The 25,455-nt window shown below is 42.1% G+C and overlaps 1 protein-coding gene and 1 pseudogene across 5 annotated transcripts in view; one reads left to right on the forward strand and one right to left on the reverse strand.

Annotated features, from left to right (window-relative positions):
* Positions 1-2,762: 2,762 nt before the first annotated feature.
* Positions 2,763-25,455, reverse strand: part of Meltrin (disintegrin and metalloproteinase domain-containing protein meltrin) — a 134,616-nt gene continuing 111,923 nt past the window's right edge. The window contains exons 17-22 of one of the 5 annotated variants that reach the window (XR_008608440.2): positions 21,943-22,020; positions 16,969-17,080; positions 12,536-12,677; positions 11,564-11,927; positions 6,289-6,409; positions 2,763-4,304 (exon numbers count right to left, since the gene is read on the reverse strand). Coding sequence is in view for 4 of the 5 variants with exons in the window: in XM_050193759.3 (XP_050049716.1) it covers positions 9,570-9,941; positions 11,564-11,927; positions 12,536-12,677; positions 16,969-17,080; positions 21,943-22,020 (1,068 nt within the window). In the remaining variant the exon portion in view is untranslated. Of the gene's footprint in view, positions 9,942-11,563; positions 11,928-12,535; positions 12,678-16,968; positions 17,081-21,942; positions 22,021-25,455 lie in introns of all 5 variants that reach the window. The other 4 variants (XM_055061306.2, XM_055061308.2, XM_055061307.2 and 1 more) reach the window with 4 other exon arrangements.
* Positions 7,297-7,839, forward strand: LOC126545786 (protein GVQW3-like; annotated as a pseudogene).

A 25,455-nucleotide genomic window follows, 5' to 3' on the forward strand; every position in this document is an offset into this window, starting at 1 on the left:
TAAACAGATTGCCTAAATGTGGGATGTGCAGTCTGCACTCTAAATAATTAAATTCTTGCAACAGAGTGCAGTCTGTGCTCGTGATGCTGTGAACACTTGCACCAATTCCACTTAATATAAAACTGAAAGCTGGCATCCAACAGACTGCTGGATTCTAACTACATTCCATGAATCTTCCTCCACCTTGAAAGAGTTTTTGCAGAATTAATTTTGCTGATCTCCCACAGCCAACTGCTGGCCACTTGGTTGGCTCAGTTGGTAGAGCGACTACACCAAAAAGGTGATGCCAGGTTCAATCCCTGGAACGGGAAAATTTTTTCTTCAACTGTAAACCTTCCTTTAAGAGGAACACATGTGACTTTCCTTTGCAGATTGCTACAGTCTTGTGAATGCCAACTTTCTTTTTCATGGCATGATGTGCAGAAAGAAAATAATGGAGGGTTAGCAAAAGGACAAACACGAGCGCTTTTTTTCTTTTGCGGGGAACACGCAATTTGCCATGCAGAACACAGGAAATTTCTGAGGCCTATTATATAAAAAAGATACAGTGACAAGTGTATGAGTCAACCATCAGTGGCTTTTCACGATAAGAAGCTTGCACTTTTGAATCTATGTCAACCCTAATTGAGTCTGGTTTTAACCCATCTACAAATTCTTGTCATACATGAATTTTTTACAAGTTTTTACTGCTGGTTCATTGACCTATTGATGATATTATGCCTCTGATACAGCGTGCGATAACACTATCAGCTTGCGTATATATCTTTCTTCTTCACCAATAAATCCAGTTGGTAGTAAAATAAGTGCTTGTGTTTGTGCTTTTGCTAACTTTGTTATTTTCTTTCTGCATTTTGGTGCTTTGCGCTGAAAGTCATGCCATGAACTTTGACCAACTCGCCCAAATCGCTATTCCTTCTCTTTTCATGAATCTTCTTCCACCTATTGGGTTTCCACAGAATTTATATTGTCATGATCAAAGCAGTAAATCGAGAGGCAAAACTTCAACAAGAGTGCAGGGCAAGAAAAGGAGTTCAGTTCTTGCACTTTCCTCAATTTTATGCACTACTATCCATCTCCTTTAGAGGGGCACGAGCTTTATAAGCAAGCAACTTGTGGAAGTCTGTCTGCCTACGCACGCACATGTGTGCATTTGTGCTCAAGCAGCATGTTAGTGATACCTTTGCTCAAAACAAATAAGCAAGTACAAAACTAAACTGTTATATTCACATTTCACTAGTGGTAGTTCTCTATAAATGTACATCTCATCTTGCATGACTGAATTATATTCAAGTCACTGGTCTAACCTATCGCAACTGTATTGTAACTGCCACAAGCACTCGCAATTTGTGGCCTCCATAGGCTATTTGGATGCTATGGCAGAGATATTTTTCAGGGGAACCACGTCATGCTCACCAATAAAAAAAAAGAATAAAAAAAGCAATTAACACACACAATGCCCACAAGTAAGCACTTATAGAAACAAATGTGCAGCAAGGAGTCTGCAAGTCACTTTCAGTTTCAGGCTGCAAGTCTACTCCGAGCCAAATTTCCTTTTCGCTAAGCCTTTGCTCACACTTTCGAACAAAAGCAGAATATTTTACTATAGCCTTATAGGTGCATGTCATGATTGCAGTTCAGAGCTCGGAAGTGCGGAATGTGAGGTTAGCGGATAAAAGAATGAACACAGGCACCGTACGGCGATGGTCACTGCACAATGCCACCAGCTTGGCATGTATCAGACTGGTGTCCAAATTTTGCAGAAAGTGCGTCACTGCCCATGCTTCAGCTAACTCTCCTGATGCTCTAGCAGTGTCCTGCGGTACATATTATACAATTATTTTATTCTGCTAAAGCTAGAGAGGCGTGTGTTCATTTTGATATCTACTTATGGTACTGATAGTACGAACTTAATGAACGCTCTTGGAACGTGAAAAAAGTTGCTCTGTATGTGCACTAGCAACCATGATGGCTTTGCCTCCGCAACTGCTAGTACAATTGCAACTTTTCAAGAATTCCGGGTGCTAGCGTAGGTTGCATATGCCTCTGAATCACTTTCAGTCTTGGAGCATACTTCTGTCTAATGAAAAAAACGTGCTGTGCAGTCTATGTGCACTAGCAACCATGAAGGTCTCCTCGTCTTTATGGTTACCAAGTATGAAGCTTGGTTTTTCATGTTTCCCAGTACAAATTTATGTTGCACAGATCTCTTAAATGCTCCAGTGATTTTAGATGAAGAAATTGTGAGTTAGCATTCCAATAAATATTGCAGCATATATATGATAAAAATTACTGAAAGCTCTGCAGAGTGTAGATGCAATAATAGCGATCTGCACTCTAACATAGCACTATTTTAGATACTCAATGCAGGTTCTCTTTTGATGATAATGCTTGGATTTGTTTTGATTTTGTTAGTTCTAAACTGGTAATTGCAGGCATGTTATCCAGGTTCGCCAAAACCTTTCATGGCACTTTACAATATTTTGTTTCACCAATACTTTTAAAATGAAATTGTTGTGCAATAGTACTGTGCAGTCTACGCATCATGTCTTTTATCGCAACATGATGGGCGACTGGTTTTCAGCAATGCTGGTCGAAGGGACGTAGGCCACACATTTCAATTTAGATCGAAGCAACGAACTATACGAGACAAAAACATAAGGGACTTGCAGGGCAGGAAAAGGGATTCAAAGTTCCTGTATGCTTCTTGTTCTTGCAACCTTAACCCCATCATGTTCTTTCGAGTAAAAATGGGCAACACACACTTCATAAATAAACAGTTTATTATGTACATATGTATAAGTCTATATATATATATATATATTTATATACTTGTTCACAGAAGCGACGTTTGCTCAACACAGTAAATACATATGTACAAGAACAAAATAAAACTGTGACATTCACACTTTGAAACTGCACTAGTGGTAGTCCTGCACAAAAAATGTGCAGCTTGTCTATATTGCACACAGACACAGGCAAAAAAACTTTATGCAAGACTGAACGCTATTAAAGTCATGGTTTGGTCTAGTCTATGACAGCACTGTGTTGCAACAACTGCCACATGCACTAGAAATGCTTGGCCTGCAGATGCCATCCAGATGAAATGGCAGAACATTTTTCTTTAAGGAACCACATGTCTCCTGTTCACAGATGAAAAACATAAGATATGAATAGATGCATAATGTCTATAAATAGGCACTTACAGAAACAAACACGCACAGCAAGAAGTTGTGGCAGGAGGATCACTTATGCAGAACCTAGAAGTATTGGGCATATGCTTGCCTTGCCGTCTTCTACATACGTAGTGCCATTCTGTTGTGCGCTTGGATCACAACTTTAGATTACCTCTGTATCACATACAAAGAACTGCAAGAAGCTAGCATGCACATCACCTTATTTTTGTTTTGTCATAAGTCTAATACTGGTAAAAAGAAATGTTAACATGGATCCTCCAATATGTCTGCTTTCTAGAGAAAGTAATATTGTGCAGCGTGGTCTGGTTGATACAATAACTTCTTTCCACACAATATGGCCAACACTGCAATACTGTTCACACATTGCATAACTAAACACTGCTTGCACTTGCTACATCCAAAATGTTTGCCCTGGTCTGGCTCGCTTTACAATCGCAACAACATTATAAAGCCACTCTATGGTAAATGGTAAGGCTCCTGTGTAGATAGCTTTGCTGCACTGTACGTTCAGAAATGGGAATTCTAAAACCTAAATTCTTTGCATTCTAACACATTCAGACACTTCTTATTTAAGCACTTAACACAGACAAATCTTAAACTACCGGTTACATGCCAAATGGCTGCCATGTGGGAGCAATCCGATCAACAGTAGAAACGTCTGATAATTGAAATTCCAGAGTTTGCACTGCAGCATTCATTCAAAGGCATTATGGTGCAAGACTACTTGTAGGGCTTTTCAAGCCTTGCAAACTGTCATGCGACTATAAAGGTTGAAAGCACACTACATTAAAACAGCATGCAATGAGCTTTGTACCATGGCAGAACATTTAAGTAGGAGTGCATTCTCAAAACAATCAACCACCACTGCACTATTCAATGCAGAAATCTGATGAGTTCAGATTCTGGCTCAACACGATGCTAAACGACCAACTTCAACTAATACCAGTGCAATTCATACAAATATCAAACCAAGGGCACAGCCCAATTATGCACCAAATATTGGTGTTTCTGTCCACACTGCACTGCACACACCAGTATCTGTCACCTATGTACAGGGACTCCACTGGGCAACGGTCTTGGGTGCCTCACTCACTCACTTCACAAGACTTCCTGCATGTCAGAGCAAACTGTGATGAGCACACTGGCACGCACAATTAACGAGGCATAGCTTTTGCACCAGACAAAACCAGCACCACCCTGCAGAATGTTAAAAATTATGTGAACTCGTCTGTCATATGCAAACTGTGTTCTCACAAACTGTGCATACAATGGCAGTTTTTGCCAGATGGCGCAAAAGGCATGACTTAAGATGATAATGTGGACTAAAATGGAACACTTGTAAACACCACCTGAGTATATTTGCAATCTTTTTTTCAGTTCATTCTCAGCATTACTTTCCGCCATTTTTTTAGCTAACAACTGAAGTGATAAAACTTTTAAAAAAAATTAAATTATGGGGCTTTACGTGCCAAAACCACTTTCTGATTATGAGGCACACCGTAGTGGGGGACTCCGGAAATTTTGACCACCTGGGGATCTTTAACGTGCACCTAAATCTAAGTACACGGGTGTTTTCGCATTTCGCCCCCATCGAAATGCGGCCACCGTGGCCGGGATTCGATCCCGCGACCTTGTGCTCAGCAGCCTAAAACCATAGCCACTGAGCAACCGCGGCGGGTGTGATAAAACTTATGAGGACACCTAATACTGAGAGTATTATAAGAAAGTTTACCACTGAACAACAGAAACCAGCATGTGTGTTGGCATTCGTGATAATGAACTGAAAGTGTGATGCATTGTGAACTTCACTTTGTGTGTGTGTGTGTGTGTGTTTGTGTGTGCATGCGCGTGATACAGCTAACAAAAGTAGGTTATTGGCTGAGTGACCGATTTGATCCCTCTGCACCTGAGTGCAACAATTCCTTGAGTGCCCATTATCAACTTCGGCTCATATAACTGCCCTTTGCATCAGCACTAGCAACGCAACACCTGAATACGGCTCGCATCTTAATGCAATCAATGACTTGCATTGACAATCAGCTCTTGCATAAATACCCAACTGAGCTGATTACTACAATTATGCATTGCTTTAACTTGTTACACTGGGTAATTATGCACAGCAATGCATAATAAATGAATCATGCACAGGTGAATGAAAATTTTCACAATGTTATTCTCAGCCTAGAAGTGTTATGCTAGAAATGCTGAGAAACAAATGAAAGAAAATAAAAGATAAAACCGGCATAGAACAAATAAGGAAAAAGAAAACCTGGCCTATTTTTATGACTGCTGGCCGCACAAGAAATACCATAATATTTTGAGTCACCATCTACTCCCCCATCCATCACACGTAATATGCACAGAAACAGGAATGGTGCATCCAAGTTAATGAAACAAGCACAAAAAAAAAAAAAAAAGCTGGGCACAAACAGTAGTGTAGCTTTATATAGACTACCCATAATGATGCAAAACATTTCATTTGCAAGTTGCCCCATTAAAGCTATCACACAAGGCTTCATGACAGGTGGCTTTGAAATTTTCTTGGTTGAGAAGCTCTGCAACTGCTGCAGAATCACATGTGGGTGCCAGTCGGTGATTCAACTTGCATATACAGTTAAGCCTTGACTTAACGAAGTCAGTAAAATTCGCGATTTGCTTAGTTATATCGAAATTTTGTTCTATTGACATTATACCTTTTATGCAAATAAGTACAGTCGCCGGTCAATTTTTCAGTCGCAATCGAAAAAAGCAAATTTCAATGACAAAACAATTCATTTTGATAAATTTTGGAGTCGGTGACGAATGATACGATTTCATGCCATGTACGTCGACAACACCTTCTCAGCGGTACGAATTAAGCGAAGCCAGTCACGCTTTCGCTTGCACTCCGCCTGCTGATAGCGTTGCCTGCACTGGGACAGCGCTATCAAGAAAAGCGCCGGCAGCGGAGAGCGAATGCTTCGGCTGCCTCTCGCTCCAATGGGTTACTGAAACTTGAGATTACGCAGCCTGCAATACTAAACGCGTGGTAAGACAGTTTACATTGTGCCACGCGGTCTCGGCACGCCTACTCTTTGCACACGCGGCAGATTACCTCTAAAGCAGGGTGCGAGGCTGCGTATGAGCTCGGCTGGACTTGCAGTCATGCGCAGTCACGGTCCAGACGATCTTGCCAACTTGCACCCACTCAATTGAGGTTCCAAATACATGGTGTTCTATAGACAAGGGGTTATGAAAAATTAAATACTTGTTATATCGAGGTTTTTTAACTGTATTACATGTGTGCTTTCACATTCAGTGCGGAAAACTAAACTGGCAAGAAAATTCCACGCACAGCAGCTATACAATGTTATTGCAATGGCTATGAGTGGAGTTGTCCACAGGGTGGGCGGTTTCTTGATGTAGTTTTCATGATAATGACATTTTGCAGGAAAACGAGGCTGGGTGAACTCTCAGGGATGGGCAATGACTTAGGATACAATGGTAACTGAAGGTTATAGTGCAGCAGATGGCCAAAATCATTCCAACAATGAAACAGTTGGCACGCACTTCAACAGATGCCTTTTAACCATTTCATGTCAGAGCGCATGCAGCGAGGCACCTCCCAGCAAAATTAAAAGTGCATCTCCTAACAATGAGAAGAAAGGAGGTTAAATGAGGGGCCCGAGTTTTATTAATCGTATCACGAGAAGCCAACAAAGACAGCAAGGACAACATAAGGGAAATGACTTGTACACGTACTTACTAATTAAATTAAACAAATGACATCTTCGCATTAGGTGTGCGATGCTTTAACCCAACAATGCCACTCATGCTTGAAAGAAACTCCACGCAGAGGACAGAACTATGTGACTGGCACCGTGCCCTTTTTGCCAAGTTCACTGCCTTGAATGTACGAGGTCTGTTAGAAAAGTATCCGACCTTATTTTTTTTTTGGCGAACACCTGATGGATATGGAACAAGCACGCTTGCACCAGCTGACCTTGAACATTCGTGCGCATGCGCGAATTTTTTCCCGCCTGCCGATAGCGTCAGTCGCTGGGACGCAGCGTTTGAGTGAGGTAGTGCACAGTGCTATCGTCGGTTTTTTATTAAAAGGAAAATGGCGGAGCGACTGGAGCAGCGCTACTGCATCAAATTTTGCCAGAAACTGGGTGACAGCCAAATGGAAACCATTCGGAAGATTCAGACGGCTTTCGGTGATGATGCTATGAGCAGCACACAGATTAAGGAGTGGTACAACCGGTTTAAAGACGACCGCACATTGGTGGAGAGTGAGCCACGTTCCGGACGGCCATCAACATGCTGAAATGACCAGGTCAGTGCTGAAGTGAATGCTGTGGTGATGCGGGACTGTCATGCGACTATCCGAGAAATTGCAGAAGAGGTGGGCGTCAGCACTTTTTCTGCACATTCCATTATGACCGAAGATTTGGCCATGAAGAGAGTTGTGGCAAAATTCGTGCCGAAGCTGCTCACGGTGGAGCAAAAGCAACTTCGTGTTGAAGCCTCACAGGACATGCTGGATTCCACAAACAGTGACCCCGACTTCATGAACAGCATAATCACTGGTGACGAGTCTTGGGTGTACGTGTACGACCCGGAAACCAAATCCCTGTCGTCACAGTGGAAGCATTCCACATAACCAAGACCAAAGAAGGCCCGCCAAGTGTGCAAAAACGTCAAAGTGATGCTGACTGCTTTCTTTGACTCCCACGGTGTGGTACACCACGAGTACGCACCACAGGGTCAAACAATCACCAAAGAGTACTGCAGGGATATCCTCCACCGCTGATGTGATGCTGTGCGGCACAACAGACTGGAGTTGTGGTCAACAGGAAATTGTAGCATCCATCACAACAATGCACCTGCACATTCCTCGCACTTGATTCAGACTTTTTTGGTGAAAACCCAGACTCCTGTAGTTCAACAGGCTCTTTACGCTCCTGATATGGCCCCCTGTGACTTCTGGCTGTTTCCCAAAATCAAGAGGCCATTGAAAGGAGCGCGATTTCAGACAAGAGAGGACATTATGGCTGCAACGACAGCTGAGCTAAACTCCATTCCGAATGAGGCCTTTTTGGAATGCTGCCAACAATGGCAGCACCGCTGGGAGAAGTGTGTGGAGTCCCAAGGAGACTACCTTGAGGCTGATTAGGTTTCTAACACTCCAGTTATGCCAGTTTTTTTTCTTCGGCCAAAGGTCGGATACTTTTCTAACAGACCTCGTATTGCGTAACTAATCCCAGTAAAAAGTTGTCGTGCATTACAATGCAAGTACAGTAAGACGTCTTGAATACGTACCCGCTTAATAAGAAAATCCCGGCTTAAATATAGTTGCGATGTATCGCCCGCCCGGTAGCTATTAAACCTAATGTATTGGCCTACTGCTTAAGCCATTGTTGCTCAACGCATGTGAAACAGTTAGTGTGTAGTAATTACTTCGTTTTTCAGTGCGTACAAGCGTGGAATTGGCGAAATGCTGGGTGCACAGACCACAGATAGCAAAATTGCGGCGCACAGACCTTTCCTGGACTGCAGTCGCCACTGATAATGACATGAAAACATCGTAGCTCCCATAGCTTCTATCACTTCCATGTCATCGTCATGGAAGCCATGGATGAGAATACAGCTAGTGTGTTGACCATCTTGAGGGCATTTGCAGAGAAGTGGGAGGGGCCTTCTTTGGCCGGCAAGTCTATAGCCACTGATCTGCCATTGTTGGTTAATTAGTACCTCGTTTAGTGCGTACCTTATCCACGTTCCCCGCCAACTACGTATTCACGAGGTTTTACTGTACTAGGATGCAATTATTGATGTGCATAAAATAAACACAACTGGTTTTGTCCAATAACATGTCACACTGCATCTTTTTAGGCATAGTTTACAGCAAGATTACTGCAGGATGCTACTTTCTGCATGTGTCCAAATGAAAACAGAAGCACCGAACAAGACGTTAATTAGCAGCATCTGGTCCCTTGCTTTTTTAAGAGAGCCACCAATTTATAATATGAAATCTGCAAGGCTCCAATACTGTTACGTAGACTGAGCGCTAGCAGTAGGGATCTGTAGATCTGTAATAAGCTTCCATAGCAAACAGTGGCTGCATAGCAATGTTTAAGCCTACATCCCTGTGTGTACAAGATGCACACGGGTCATATTTTGTAAGGTTTCTTTTCCTCCAATTCTATTCATTTCTTATCAGCGAGTGATCATCCAAGCCAGTGAAGAGGGGCAAGAAGAATGGAAAATGCAAAAATCACTAGAATACATGGCCCCAGGTGCCTTGCTGTCTATCTCTAAAATGTTCACAAGTTCAGGCCAATGAACAACATGCTGATGCAATGTACAATGCCAGTGTGCCATGACAGATGCTCAAGAAAGTGTTGTCATGTGAGACCGCTGCCCTGCCATGGGCTGTGCCCTCCCATGAAGTGGCTGTGAAGACTCTGTCGCATTCCTCTCAAATTTCTGTGCAAGTGCAGCCACTCCTGTCACAGGTCGCGCGTTGACCGGTGCAGGACGCGCAGGCAGTGGCCTATTTGGAAGTGGGCGCTGTGAATTGTTCGTATCATCATGCACAAAGGCAAGAGGAGTGCCATCAAACTCAAGAGTTGCGGTGCAGTCATCATACAGGGACCCATCAGGGGGTGCAGGAGGCCTTGGTGGCGGTGGATGTGCTGGCCGAGGACCATTGCTGCGCTGGCTTGCCGAGCGTGCTACACGTGAGCGTCCACGCATGCTCCCCTGCATGAAGTTGTACAGCAAGGGTGCATGTGATAAATGAAAGCACAGTGCATGATCAAGTTGGCCAGTCCAGATACGTGGGAATAAGGTGTGGAAGGGTGCACTTAATAAACTGAAGGAACAAGCAGGAACATACTCTAGCTAGAAAACCAGCAGTAATTAATGTCCAGAGATCACTGCATTGAAGTTTTGACTAAGTAAGAAAGGTAGTTGGGACACAAAAGCATCAAGTTTAAAGTAATACCTAGGAAAGACACTTCGAATGGTCAGCTATCTAGCATTTTCTACTTTGGCAGCAAGAGACCTTACTGACTTTAACATAATATCATGCAATTGAAAAACTAACTTTTAAAGTTACCTGCTCCAAAAGTCCCTAATCATGCCTAGTACAAAACAGCTTTTACTACTACAGTTGACTTCTGTTAATTCAACCCCGACAGGATTAACGAAATAGGTCGAGTTATCTGGCAGGTTGAATGAAACAAGATGCAGAAAAAACGCCAAAACACACCACTGATTTATTTGGCAGTACTTTCCCAATTCTAACGTGCCCCAAATCAAATGTGTGCCAACTTTTTACGAGTACAAAATAGAAAACTAATGTTTAAATGACATTAAAGCTCCGAAACAAAGTAGAAATCTCACACGCACCCGACTTTTTTAGCAAGAAAAGTGGGCAAAGGTATATTATGTATTGCACAATGGCGGCCTGGTTTCCTAAAGTCAGCTCCACCGCAATACAGTCGCGTTACGTAGTAACCGTACTACAGTGAACTAGAATATATGGGCAGTGTGCCGACTGATGCATCGCACGCCTTGTAGCTCGTGTCTCACGAAGTGCAGCTCACAACGGTGGCATTGTCATTGCTAACTATTGAACACGTCATGTAAACCGTGGATCTATGCACGGCCTGCAAGAGCGCAGGCCTGGTCAGATACCTGACGCGCATTCCAGAGTGGGTGTGCTCAATGCACAATGAGCTTTCCTGCACTGCATTTTCAATAGTTGCCTACTGCAGTGTCGCCGCTACTGGCGACACAAAATGCGTCAGGCCACTGTGGGCTGAGGTTGTGCCACTCACGAGAGGTTCTAGCACACACTAACCATACAAACAGCGCAAACGCAGTTTTGGTTTCGTACTGGACAGCACTGGTTCAAGTAATTTTCGGATGAATTTTCTTAGACAAAAAAAATTGCATGTCAGAATCGGGTAAACACAGTAATAATTCATAGTGAGCTACTGTTTTCACTTCAATATTTTCCCAAGAAAGGCCGAAAATAGGCGTTTTCGACGGAAGATGGCACATGGTCGACGCATTCTGCGTACTCTACGCATTGCCGAGACGAACGCTGCCACTACTGAAGTCACCACTGAGATATCATAGGAATCGAGCAGCGCGTTATGACCAGCCAAGTTCCAATTATCCAGCGAAGACTCAATTCAGGATAGAAATAATGAAAGTTTGGTCTCAAAGAAATGTTAACAGGATCAAATTAACCGAAAAATTGGAGTTCAATTAACAGAAGTCTGCATTATAAAAGCATTGCTTAAAGAAAGCTGTTTTGCCTGTTTCGCTATTGTGAAAGACAGTTATACCACAGCTGTGGTGAAAATACCAACCTGTGATGGACAGGAGGGTGCACGTTGGACGCTCACAGGACGCCCTGGGGCAGGCCGGGCAGGTGCAGGTCTGGCAGGTGCTGGCCGGGTTGGAGCTATGTGGCTGTTGCTTGAGCTCTGCAGCACAGGTCCAGAGATGTCCACGCTGCGAAAACTGCCACGCTCACGGCTCACACTGCGGTGTGGCTTCTGGTGCTGTGATGGCGGCAATGGTGGTGCGCTGGGTACTAGTGGCTCTTGCGGAGCCATGTGCTGGGTTACTGGGCCCGAGATGTTGAGTGCCTTGATAGCCTCAGCATCAATGCTGAACTTGGACAGGGGCCGACCTCCACGCCGGTCGAGGCCCACTTGCTGGGCACGACTCCTGGGGAAGGAGAGAGACAGCATTGAACAAGGCTAAAACAGTGCACAATTAATGCTTTCTTTCAAAGACTCGGCACATTTATGTGCCTACATTGTGACCTGTTCCAAGCTCCTCTTTTCTACAACTTTACTGTTGTGAGAGTGCCCCCACATTTGTGGCTGCATGCACACACATCCTCAAGAAAGCACCAATGATTTTCAATGCCAGCTGCTCCTAGCTAGGCCTGAAGCCTGAAAGGGACTAGAGATACCTTAATATTGTGTGCACTTCAAGTAACCTGGAGTAATCTGTGTGGTACAGGTAGTGAAAATGTCACCACGAAGAACATTTTTTTGGCTTACAGCAGAAAGCTGTCAGATCGTAGCACTGACTATATTTAGAGCAAACATAGCTCAATTGCTATGTATGAGAACATTAACCTGACAACAAACAGTATGGTGCCTGTGGTCTATTTTAGAATTTGCTCTGTGACTGTGCGCACTTTTCGTAGTCACCTGCCATTCAGTTCCAGAGTTCCTGAATTCAGTTCATGAACATACCACATGTGCAACAGTTATCAAATCACTCTCAGATAAATAATCCAATGTGACAAAAAGCAGTTGACCTACTTTATTGCTGCCTTGCGAGCCTTTGTCATCCACCACGTCTTCAGGTGGCGGCGGAAGTAGTAGATGGAGAAACTGGTGATCACAGCCAGAGGCACGATGCACAGGAAAATTATGTACATGGACACCATAAAACTGTAACCAGCTGAAAGAAAAGAAGAGCAATACGAGTCAGCTAACCTACTCACCACTATCTAACACAGATGTATAGTTAGCAGGATTTAGTACTAGTAATCTAGTAGCATACTGCTCAGCAAACAATGAAAATATAGGGCATGGAAATTCTGGCTAATACCGCCTACACAGAGGTTGCTCAGATCTAATAAGAATATGTGCAGCTCACTACTGATATCAGCGAGACGGTGCAATTAAGGGGGTGAATTCAAGGGTTTGCTAGCTGACTGCTTTACTGGCAGTGATGAGGATGGTCTGTTAAAGTGACACTAAAGAGGAGCACTAAATCAGTTTAGAGTGATAAAGTATTCTTTCAAAACTCTATTTAATTTTATGGTAAAAGGCTAGTTATTAGAAAAAAAAGTGAACGCCAAATTTCCATATTTTTTTATTTCTCACTGAGACCTTAGCGCTGATATGTCAGCGTGGCATTGTGCATATCAATGTACAATAGAGCCTTGCTGATATCTGTTACATATGATTTCCCACCGCCAGTGTTCACGATCGAAAACACAAAAATTTACCCGATATAGCTATGCTTATTTTTTACCGGTTCATACATTCCCGGAAAACACCAACATTCAGTACATTGCCAAACTGCGATCGTATGATACGTTTTCCAGCCACTAGATCCCATGTAAAAAAGAAAATGCGCAAAACGCCAACAATCAAGAACATTGTATAGCCGCTCGCCGCAGCAGCTTTACCGCAATCCTTGCCCACCCATTTCGTTTCGCGTGAAAAGACCAGTGCGCACTCAGTTTCTTATTCCACCAAACCGCTGCGATAAGCATCTTTACCCATCCGTCTTACAGCGCATAGGGTGTAGTGCTGTTGTTAGTGTACTGCACACCTTTAGTAGGCGATAATCCAAACACGCCTGCTGCAGGCAGCGCAATGTGAACGTCACGTTTCGCTTCAGCGGCATCCGGCGTTGCCCACCAGCTCGATTTTGTTTTGGTTTCCCTTTGCCATATTTAAACACTGCACAATAGGAAAATAACAAAACGTACGTGTCCCCGGCCGCCAGAGGCCTACCAGGTCGATGTCGCTGTCTCATGCCTCATGCACAACGATTCGCGCTACGCTTCGCATTACATAGATGTTAACTACAGCCGAGTCTGTCCAATTTTTTTGTTACTTTGGACCATACGTTTCTCAGTTAGTATGTTTTTTCGCGCCTTTTTATAACGTATGAACGAGGTTCTACTTAAATTTTCACAATTCGGCTGTTATGTCTCGGCAAAGAAAACTTAATCAACTGGCACAGCAATGCAATAAAGCTGCCTCTCAAAAGTACATACAAGACTTTGGAATGGTACATTCCTGCTGCTACATTTTTATTGCCTTGTCTGTTCTGAATTGAAGAAACCTGTTGGTAGCTGCCAGTGAAAACTGAATAAGCACAGCGGATCACTTTCGATTGAGACTATGGTCAGGTACATCTTTAGAAAAAAGGGGCATTTACTCCTCCAAGGCGGATGCACGCAAGCCTCCACCAATGGGCGCACACTGTAGACTGACGTCATGATCCGGATGGCCGGTGGCCCTGCCAATGGAGAAGATGGCCGCCCGCGCTTCGAACTAGGCTGAGTTGCGTCAGTCGTGTGCGTCTGCCCCTCGTCAGAGTGAATTCCTAAACTGTTTCTGGTGGTCTATCATGCCGGAAATATTATCCCGAGCCTACAATGCACCATTTGTGCCGTGTGCATTTATTCTTAGTCGTGATCTGGTGACGAAAGAGTGCAGCGAGCATCGCTGACTCTGCGCTACTCTTCGTCTGAAAACAGGATCCTGCGGCGACACACTGCTACAAACAAACATCCTGCGTGTTTGTTCCATGGCGTTTTGTTTTGCTCCAAAGTGACGCTACGACGAGGAAAGTTTGCCAAAGTCTGCTGCCTAATGTTAGCGGCGGGCGTGTTCATGCACTTTGTCGCTGTAAAAAAACACCTATCATATTTTTGAAAATAAGTTTGTGAAAACACAAAACCAAAAAATACAGCTGTTATGCTATTTAAAACCGAGAGTATTTATTTAAAACAATGAATGAAGCATTTTTGTACCTTTCCTGCCTCGATCGTCTTCTTGCCCAGGTTTGTAATGGTTTCGATAAATTCCTTTTTTTTTTAAGTACTTGTTAAAGAACAACTGATTCATTTTAAGCTTGGAAAACAAGTAGCAAATGTGCCGTGTACATGTAAACCAGTGCAAAAGCCACCCAGAGCCGCTCTTTCTGGTTTTATCCCTTGCAATGAAGCTAAAAAGCAGACGACGCTAGACGTTGTAGAACGCACGGGATTATTTTTCTTTCGCGATCCGGCATGTGCTGCAGCATTCCAATCATGACAGCTCTACCAAACCAGCAATCAAAATACAAAAGTATTTATTTATACCGAGAATTACGCGGTTTAGAAGCACGGTTTTTTGAGCTTTAGTTATGAGGCAATTGGCTGTCACACTTCAGTCATTGGGGTGGGGCCTCCCTTTTTTTCTAAAGTTGTACCCGACTATAGGCTGTTTTGTCACTTGCTAAAGAGAGCGCCAATACATCAATGAACGGTCCCTTAAGCAATATTGCTGAAATCATGTTCGAAATGGGGCAGTACTAAATGGCTACCAATGAAAGAAAAATTGACCTAGCATATTAAATTAGTTGCTGTCTTGCACCCATTTCAGAAGCATCACCTGAGCCATTTGTTGGATGACTGTGAGGCTGTTGTAAGTGATGGTCATATATGCAAGTGAAAATTACAAGATACAGGAAAGAAAAGTTAAAATAAGAAACACTTGTTAAGAGTAATTGCTTCAAACATTATCCCCTTGTTGTTCTTGCTCAGTGAAAATTAAGTATTTTATGCCAGTGCAATATATGAGCCCTCATAATTATTAACGATTTTCACAGGTAATAAAGTAGCTCACAATAAAGTAATGGATGGTAAAATGCAGTAAAGAAAACTGAAGTGAAACAGCAATGCATTTCATAGCACATGTTGAATTTGTATTTCTCAAAACTGGTGCTAGGCACTAAGTTTCTAGCAAAAGGTTATGCTTTGAGTACTGGTTGACTTCAATTCTGCAACCACGAACATGCTCCAAAAGTCATTATTGAACAAGCTAATAGGGAACTTGAGTTAATAATAATTCCAATTATCACAAATTCTGATGTCAGTCACTGCTATGAAGCTTGGTCAGTAAAAATTATTTTGCCTCAATACCACATTTTTTTATCATCTGAGACAGTCGTAGAGGCCAGCATCATTGCTGGCCACTGCTGTGAACAAAATGAACTCCTCTGTTTTGAGCTCAATATTGCAAAGCATAATGCCTTCTAGACAAGCTGTATTATATCAGCACTTATTAAATTTGATATCACTGTTGGCATAAAGCATTTTACACTGATGTTAATTAATTGCACAACATCCACTTAATGTGGCCATGCATGGGCAAATGGTGGCTGCCTCAGGATGCAATCCTGAATGTGCATTCATTGTTGGTACCTGTAAACGCTGAGAAAATTATATTCCACCAGCACCAACAACGACAACACAAAGAATAGTTTAGGTGGCAGTCAGATGCTGAATGCAGCACACAAACAAGGCTTTCACATTATACTATTTGTTTTGAATATGACCACAGAACAATAATGTCAACACTGCATTTAAGGTTATGTGCTGGCACTCTGTCCTCATGGTACTATGCTGTAACTTCATACAGTCAGGCAAATTCATCTAAGTTTGAGAGATATTAACCTGCTCAGCAAACGTGCTTCAGTTCCATGTTGCACATCAAGGATGAACATTCATGACTGTGGCAGCTTAATAGTCCAAAAACTTTCACTACAGTTGTGGTCTAGAAACTTTCTCGTGATAGTACATGTGTCCATGTTGCAGGACCACATCCTGCTATGTACTGTAGCTGCCATGCTGCAAGCACTCAACAAGTGACTAAGCAGAGCAGGTAAAATTGAATTTTCCATTTCTCTTCTAATTTTTCTGATGATCCAGTGTACTGAATGGCCAATCCTCCTTTAATGGCAGCTTGACAGTGTTCAAATCAGTGATAAAGGGCAATAGTATGCATAGAAGATATTTATGTTATTCCAACCCAGGTTTCCAAAAGCATTAGGTTCAGGTACAAAAGTGAATTTCATTAGGTAAATAAGAGCACTAGCACATCCAACTGTAAAAGAACTCCTTCAGCCTCTACCATAGGGCAACTGTTCTCGTGAGCTTTATGCCAGAGTGTAAGCCTGTAGGTACCTGAGGGGTCTGATGCAGGACCACTGTCTGAACTGCCACCAGGTCCTGGATAATTGCAGTACGGAGGTGCGTAACCCACCATGCAATGGCAGTTCCCACGGCTGTTGCAAACCTACACAGGACAATGCATCATTGTGGTCACCACATTGTTCTGGTCACCACAGCTTTAGTTGCACAGTAACTACTTCATTCAAGAATAATCATAGGAGGGGGGGTCTACAAATAAAGAACTTCAACCAAGTAAATATTCATAAAGTGTAAGCTTAAAGTACCAAACCAAATATTACTTCCTTTCGACGGGTAGACAGGCTAGATGGCGAGGAAAAATGGGACAAGAATCCTGCTTTATGTTCTTCAATACACACAATTACTCTTTACAAACAATACGGCCTATAAATTGAGAAAAGGAAATTATGGGGCTTTACGTGCCAAAACCATGATTTCATTATGAGGCACACTGTAGTGGAGAGGGCTCCGGAATAATTTGGACCACCTGGGGTTCTTTAACATGCACTTAAATCTAAGTCCATGGGTGTTTTCACATTTCGTCCCCATCGAAATGCAGCCGCCGTGGCTGGGATCCATCAAAAAAAGGAAGAAAATTGCCACAATTTTAATGATTATGACAGTACTAAATACATAAAACAATGTGAATATGGTTAGATGTACATTAATGCAAGTCTGGTCACTTAGTAATGTAAGATTAAAAATTAATGTTCATATCCTTTAGCAGAGGGACTAATTACAAAAACATTGTACATTGATGACGTACATATGGCAAAATTCAGCAAGGGAAGGAAACTCTGCACCAATTAAGATAATCAATTTTGAGGCAGTCTCAAAATGAGGAATTCTCAGTAAAAGATTATCATTAAAAAAAAAAAAAACTACTGCTCCAAGATTCACTTGGTAAATGCACCTCCATGCAAGGAACAAGGGATCCTGTAGCCAAAAAGGATCTTTTAGGCCTGGAAAATGTGGTGAAGTGTTTCTGCAAAGGCTTACGTAACAGGCACTTACATGACCAGTAGGCTGCCACCACTAGTATGGCCCTTTTAATTCGTAATGGAATGTTCAAAGAAAACGAGCACATTACCCTATTAAACCAAACATATTACTTATATATATATATATATATATATATATATATTATTTCTACTTGAATCAAAATCCTAATCTTAAATATTTAGACTAACAGCGCAAACGTAAAACTTGAATACCAGAGATGAGTTGGTTTAAATATATCCAACCACCTCCCAAACCTGCACCCAGCTTAAATATTCATCCAGATCGAATAATTACTGTTACGTCAGCACATTCCTTAGCTTGTGCTTCTCCCATTTTATATTGCTCTTTCCATGATGAGAAAGAGCTATGGCTGTAGGCAAGGGCTGCAAAGAAAGAAAAGCTCAGGGCTCTCTACATAGCGGGCAGAAGTCACTTCACTACATTGTAGGTTCAATGTATATATTGAACCTACAATATATACACTGTTATATATATTGTTAGCGTATAATCTAGTCCAGACTGTACACTCTCCTACACGCGTAACTAGTTCAGCTTCCTCAATTCTAGACCTCATTTTATGTTCCGCAGGCATAAAAAATTGCATTGCTGAAGTTTACGAGGGCATTTCTGATCACAAACTAGTCTACTTTAACTGCATGCTCCCTCGCCAACTGGGAACGTCCACGCCAAAATTACAAACTGTAAAGCATTTTGACGCAGCAGACAACCCACGCATTATGCATTTTCTGCAAGATGCCCTCTTATCGTTTTGTGAGGACGACGTAAATGCGTTGTGGGCGAGGTTTAAATACCTCTGCGATTACTGCATACGAAACTTTGTACCGGAAAAAGTAAAGAAACTAGGGAGAACAAACCCTTGGTTAACCCGAGAACTAATACAATTAAAACGAAAGATCAAGCGTTGCAGGAAGAAAAAGAATAAAAATGCGTCACTAATTACAGAATTAAGCGCCTCCCTCAAGCATAAACTGCAAAAAGCAAGAGACAGGTATTTTTCGGAGACACTTGGTCGTTTTGCAACGGAAAATCCTCGAAAATTCTGGCAGTACCTTTCGAATAAGGACAATAAAAAGTTAGACCAAGTAACGGTTGACGGGGAAGTTGTCACGGACAAAAAGGAAATGGCAGACAGGTTCAACCTCCATTTTCAAAGCGTATTTTCCAGAGCTGATGCAAGGATTGATAACACGTCAGTTAGTGATGGCGCAAGCACCATTACCATCTCTTTGGAAGGTGTTACCGAACTTCTATTGCGATTGGATCCAAAAAAATCAGCCAGCCCTGATAACATTCCCGCAGCATTCTTAAAAAGGTATGCAGAAATTCTGGCCAGATTTCTCGTCGTAATCTTTCAAAAACTCTGTAGAGTCAGGCGTCGTACCCCATGACTGGAGTGTTGCGCGTGTTGTACCCGTATTAAAGAAAGGAAATCCATCGGAAATCAATAATTACCGCCCTATATCTTTCACCTCTATTCCTTGCAAACTAATAGAGCATATTATACTCAAATACCTTAACAGCTTTTTAGACACGAATAAAATAATTAGCAACAGGCAACATGGCTTCCGGCAACATTTTTCCACTACTACACAACTAATTGATACCGTGCATAATCTAACAAAAACTCTCGACAGTGGTGGTCAGGTAGATATAATTTTTATGGATTTCTCCAAGGAGTTTGATAGGGTTCCTCACTCCAAATTAATAACCAAAATGAAAGAAATGGGTATCCCTTCCTGTATCATCGCTTGGGTTATGTCATATTTACAAAATAGAAAACAATATGTGGAAATTGATGGCAACTGCTCCCGCTTCTTAGATGCTCACTCTGGTGTTCCTCAGGGTTCAGTCTTGGGGCCTGTTTTATTTAATATATATATATTAACGACCTGTTAGGTATTCTGGAACTAAGCACGTCGGCCAGGTTATTCGCCGATGACTGCATTATCTTCAAAAGCATTCATTCTGTATCCGATCAACTTGTCCTAAATTCGAACTTACAGCTCCTTGCAGACTGGTGTAACAAGTGGGATATGACAATTAATTATGATAAAACCGTTTATTTATGTGCTACGAATAAGATCAAGGAAATGAAATTTACGTATGGCATTGGGGACAACATAATTAGTCAAGTGGAAGAATACAGATACCTGGGCGTGACTTTAACATCTGATCTTAAATAATCATCACATATCTCCAACATCTGCTCCTCTGCAAGAAAAAAGCTAGGTTTCTTAAAATATAAATTAGGCAATTCTTCAAGCGTACTTAGACTTCAAGCTTACAAATCAATTGTTAGACCTACTCTTGAATACGCCAGCATAGTATGGGACCCACACACCGCAATCAACATAGATAAACTAGAAAAAATCCAGAGATTAGCAGTAAGGTTTATATATAACTGCTATAAGCGAAGGGACTCTCCCTCCGCCATGTTACATCAGGCAGCCCTTGAGCCATTGGCTGAAAGAAGAAAGGCTGCCCGGCTGCGCTTTTTTCACTCCTTGTACTTTCAAAAACTAGGCATTCAACCACAGGATTACTTCGAAAGGGACACAACCAGACCCTCGCGACATAAACATAGCCATAGCGTCAAGCCAATATTTGCCCGCACGAATTTCTTCAAACACTCATTTTTCCCTCAAACAATATCAGACTGGAATTCCCTGCCTCATGACTCACCTCTCCTTTCTTCAACTTCTTGAGAGCCTGTATATAAATATCTGTATGTATGGTTAGAAATGATGATTACTTATTAACTGTGCGTAGTGTGCTTTTTTGTCTATGTACCTGTGTTTGGGGCACGTACTCTCACAAATTGTATTTGCTTTGTAACCTTGTTTAGTTTTGTTATTATATTTTCTGGATGTAAATTATAACTTCACCATTGTTGCTGATCCTAAGGCATAATGCTTACTAACAAATGTATGTACCCTCTCCTGCTGGGATATCCGGTCTGCAGTATTTTGTAAAATAAATAAATAAATAAATATATTCAGCCAAAAAATGCCATTTAAAAAGTGGTAGTAACTTAACAGGTTTGAAACAGGTCTGTGGAAATGTCCTAAGATAACACTCCCATGCACCTGTCCTGTTGTGCCATTTCTACCAAGGTGAACCTGTACCAACTAGGCCAACAACAAGCCCCCTGCTCATTCTCGCACAGTATGGCATTGCAGTATGGCAAATGATGCAAAAAACAACAGAATTGATGCATAGTAGGTTAGACAAGCAATATTTATCAATTTGACCAGACTTTTCAAAGGTGCACTGAAATTTGTTTTTAATGGAATCAGACCTGTAATTTAATCACTGTTGACGTGGAAAAATATACCCCAAAGCCAATGAATACAAAATCTCATAACCCATGAGACTGAATACAGTATCGTAATGATAGCACGAACAACAGACAAATTTTTATGCACTTAGGCAGCAGTGCAATGGAGTGTGGCAGTTTTCACCCAAAAAATAAAACAACCACAATGACCAAGAAATGAACCTGTCATTTCATCCTCAGCAGCAGCTGGACTTTTGTTCCTTAAGCACAACTTAACCACATTACACATCAACTGTACAGTGCTCACGGAATGAAACGCGTCAATTTAGGGCTAACTAATACCCATACTTTCGTTTCCACCGGCCGCAGTTCGGGTCACATCGACGTAATTTCGGTGAGTACACTTAGAGCGGAATCCGAGTCACCTTTGGTGACCAGATTCCTAGCGACATGACATGGTACTCTCGAGTTCTCTGCACATATGCAGGGTTCTACCAAATACTCGCTGTCGCGTTTCATTCCGTGAGCACTGTACAAATATTTTATGCGCTTTATAATTTCTGCACAATCAAGAGTTATGTTGACCTACATTACAATATGTATAAACAAATTTGCAATATGGAGAGGAAATTAAAGCATTAATATGCAAAAAAAGACTAGCAACTTACCCCATTATTGTAACAGTCATAAGGGCATTTGATGCCATATAGTTTTTCAAGTGGAACACACTTTTGGTTCATACAAGCCTGCAAGGTAGCAAGAGAATTAATTTTGTCATTAGAACTTGACATAAACACAATACACTTCTTTGAACAAAATAGTAATATCAGAATTAGAACAAGAACTCGTACCAGTACATTGCCTTAAGTACCCCTTGTGGCAGGCAGTGCAATTTTGTTTCTTAAGGTGGATTAGTTGAATCATCAGACAATATTTTCATGACAAGTTGTTATGCTCAATTAGATAATGAATGTTCTTCTAACATTTTAATGAGTTACTTCAGGGCCCATGTTGAAAATGTAGAAGTGAAGCTGTGCAGTAATAAGTACGTGTACATTCAGCTGAAATCCTGGCCCGAAAGAAGGCTGACGAATATAAATATCTGGGAATGTTAATGACATGTGACTTAAGGTGGGATAGGCACATTACACATATCAGAAATAAGGCAATGGGTTTGTTGGGTTTTTTATGCCGTAACTTCAGTCAATTACCCAACACATTAAAAGAACAATTGTATTTCACTCGTGTTCACAGTTTACTTGAATACGGATGCATCTGTTGGGATCCATACTTGGTCGATCTGACAAAGAAGCTTGAAAAAGCGCAAAGTAAGGCAGTGAGGTTTGTACTTAATAATTATAGCAGGAAACTGAGTGTGACAGAAAGTTAAAATAAATTATCATGGCAAGTGTTAAAGGACTGCCAACAAAATCTTAGGTTGAAATTTTTTTAAGTCTGTTATTTTAAAACAAGGACTGGCAGAGGAAAGTACATTAAATTCACTATATTATATCTCAAAGAGACTATGCATTGACAATATGTGAGTTTCCTTTTAGGGACGACACCTTTTCATATTCTTTCTTTGTGCGATTCATAAGTGAATGGAATGTTCTTTCGCCTGATATTGTTAGTGTTGAGAACAATCATGATTTTTACTGCACTTTACGTATGCGACATTATTGGTTTGTATTTCTTTTTGTTGTGTACCTCCCTGCTGTAATGCCTCCTAGGGCGAAGCAGGTATGTAATAAATAAATAAATAAATAAATAAATAAATAAATAAATAAATAAATAGCAGCAGTTTGAAGCTACCTGTCCCCTAAATCTCATGCATTACATTGGCATTCCACTTAATGTTGCCCTGCAGTAATGTAAGGAAAGTTTTAAAGGAAAATAAGTGAAACACTAATGTATGATAGACGTCTTAACACCAGTGCTAGATTCAGGATTTTCACAATGTGGCCACAACTTCATTACTGCCCAACTACCAAGCTCCAGCTGCTAAATGTCTCAAATAATTAAATGCTAATTAGTAAAACGTGAATAACTAATTGAACATTGCAATTTGCCATGTATTGTCCACCTGTTTCAACTAATCCAGCTGGCGGGAACTGATTTGCTCCTCTACCACAGATGAGAAGAGTGGAAACTGAGAAGGGCAGTTTTTTTTGTTAGTCACAATCATATGAAGCCAACATGCAATAAAACCAAGGAAAGTGTAGGGTAAATTTTCTTAAGAATTGAAATGCAGAAATGATAAAATAAAGGGAAAATGAAAGTAGACAAAAAACTACTTGCCGCAGGTGGGATCAGAACTCACGTTTTCACATTATGCACGTGACGCTCTTAACAATTGAGCTACCGTGGGGCCATTCTCCCATCCACTTTCCCATCCAAGAAAGTGGGTGGCAGCCACTGCTGTAGGCAGTGTAAAGTACCTCAGCAACACTCGCAGTTTGTGGGTTTGGACAGCAACGGTGGCATGTTTCCTTTTCACTTTGCCATGAATAAACAAAATCAAAGCTCCTCCAACAAGTAAAAACGGTTCAATTAGCCAGTACTGCTTGGCAACAGTGGCTACCAGGGGCATCGCCAGGTGGGAGGGCTTATGGGGCTTCAGCCCCCCGCCCCCCCCCCCCCCGAAATTTTTTCGGGCTGTCATGCACTGCCGACCAAAACAACCCCTGGCGCCGGAAATCGTTCTGGATTTTGTCTAGAATGTCTATTTCACGCTCGAAAAAACATTTCAGCGCGAACATTCCGAACTCTGGAAAATTTCGCGGCAACGCCCTTGCACCGGGAGACACATGACTCAAGAGCCCCATCTGAGCACAAAGTTTCAAGGGTGTTTTTGATGGTGAGCGGGCTTGTCGCGGAGGCCGGGAAATCTACGGAGCGCATGGATTTCAATTCCAAAACTTCGTGTGTATAAAGTTCTCAAACTTTTGATGCGAAAGGTGGAGCGACATTTCCAAAGTCACGCTTTATATTTTCAATTCCAGAATTTTGTGGGCTTAATGTTGTTATAAATATTTGCCGCCAAAGGCGCATTGACTTCTCTAAAGTCGCAGATCGGACCATACAATGAGAAAAGCCAAATCAACACACTATCAGACAAGTTGACAAAGCACGCAGCGAGGTCCGATGAGACGAAGCGTTGTGGTGGTTCATTTGTGCCGTCATGCCACAGAAAAGAATATCAAAATTTTTTTTCACCTGCACCAACGCATCTATGTCAAGACACTAAAGCTAGCAAAGGTAACTACATTCTGATTTATTTTTCTACTTTGACTTTTATTCGCGAGGATACATTGAGCGTCTCCAATTTTCTTGTTCTCGCTACCCGTGGGCTGCCAGAGCCAGCCAAAGCACATGCATTTTTCTCGTGTTGCCCCGACCACCGTGCGGCGCACTTCGGTGCGCATTCGTTTTTCTCTGGACAAGTTGATTTTCACCTGGCAGAGTTCTGGACGCTTTCCGGCTAGCAGACGAGAAAAAGAAACAATGGTTGCTCGCTGACATCAATATGGGGACTCGGCGGATTGCAAAGCGTTCGCTTGAGCGCGACCTCTCCGGAAAGTCTTGTCTCACCGGTGTAGGATACTGAGCAGTATGCATATGCTTCTCTATGGGCCAAGCGTCTCAGGTTTTCTTTGGTATTCCTTCGGTAGCCACATTAAAGGTGCCAAAAGTAGGCGTTCAATTGTGGCCAAGATGCTTTCCTTTGCGTTTCTTTTTTCCTTCATCAGGGGCCATTACTGATCGAATTTGCTAAACCTGGAGAGACTATCAATCGTTTCCGATATTGTGAAATGCCGGATGGAGATTGACGAATGGGGTGATCTTGCTCTATTACAATGCCCGTCCCCATGACGCTGATGCATATAACACAAAACTGGCAAAGTTCAAGTGAGAAACGCTGCAACATCCGCCATACATCCCAAACCTGTCGCCTTGCCATTTCCGCATTTTGATGCAACTGAAAAAACAGCTCAAGGGAACCAGATTCGTGTCAGAGGATGACAGTTACATGCTTTTTGAAGCAGCCAAGGGGGGGGGGGGGGGGGGGGGGGGGAAGAGGTCCAACTCTCAATAGCAATCCAAGGGGTTTTGAGACGGGAATCAAGCGACTCGTTAGTCAGTGGGACAAAGTACCCCGTTTGTCATACATTCGCATTTGC

Source organism: Dermacentor andersoni, chromosome 1 (genome assembly GCF_023375885.2).
Source record: "Dermacentor andersoni chromosome 1, qqDerAnde1_hic_scaffold, whole genome shotgun sequence".
Taxonomy (NCBI): domain Eukaryota; kingdom Metazoa; phylum Arthropoda; class Arachnida; order Ixodida; family Ixodidae; genus Dermacentor; species Dermacentor andersoni.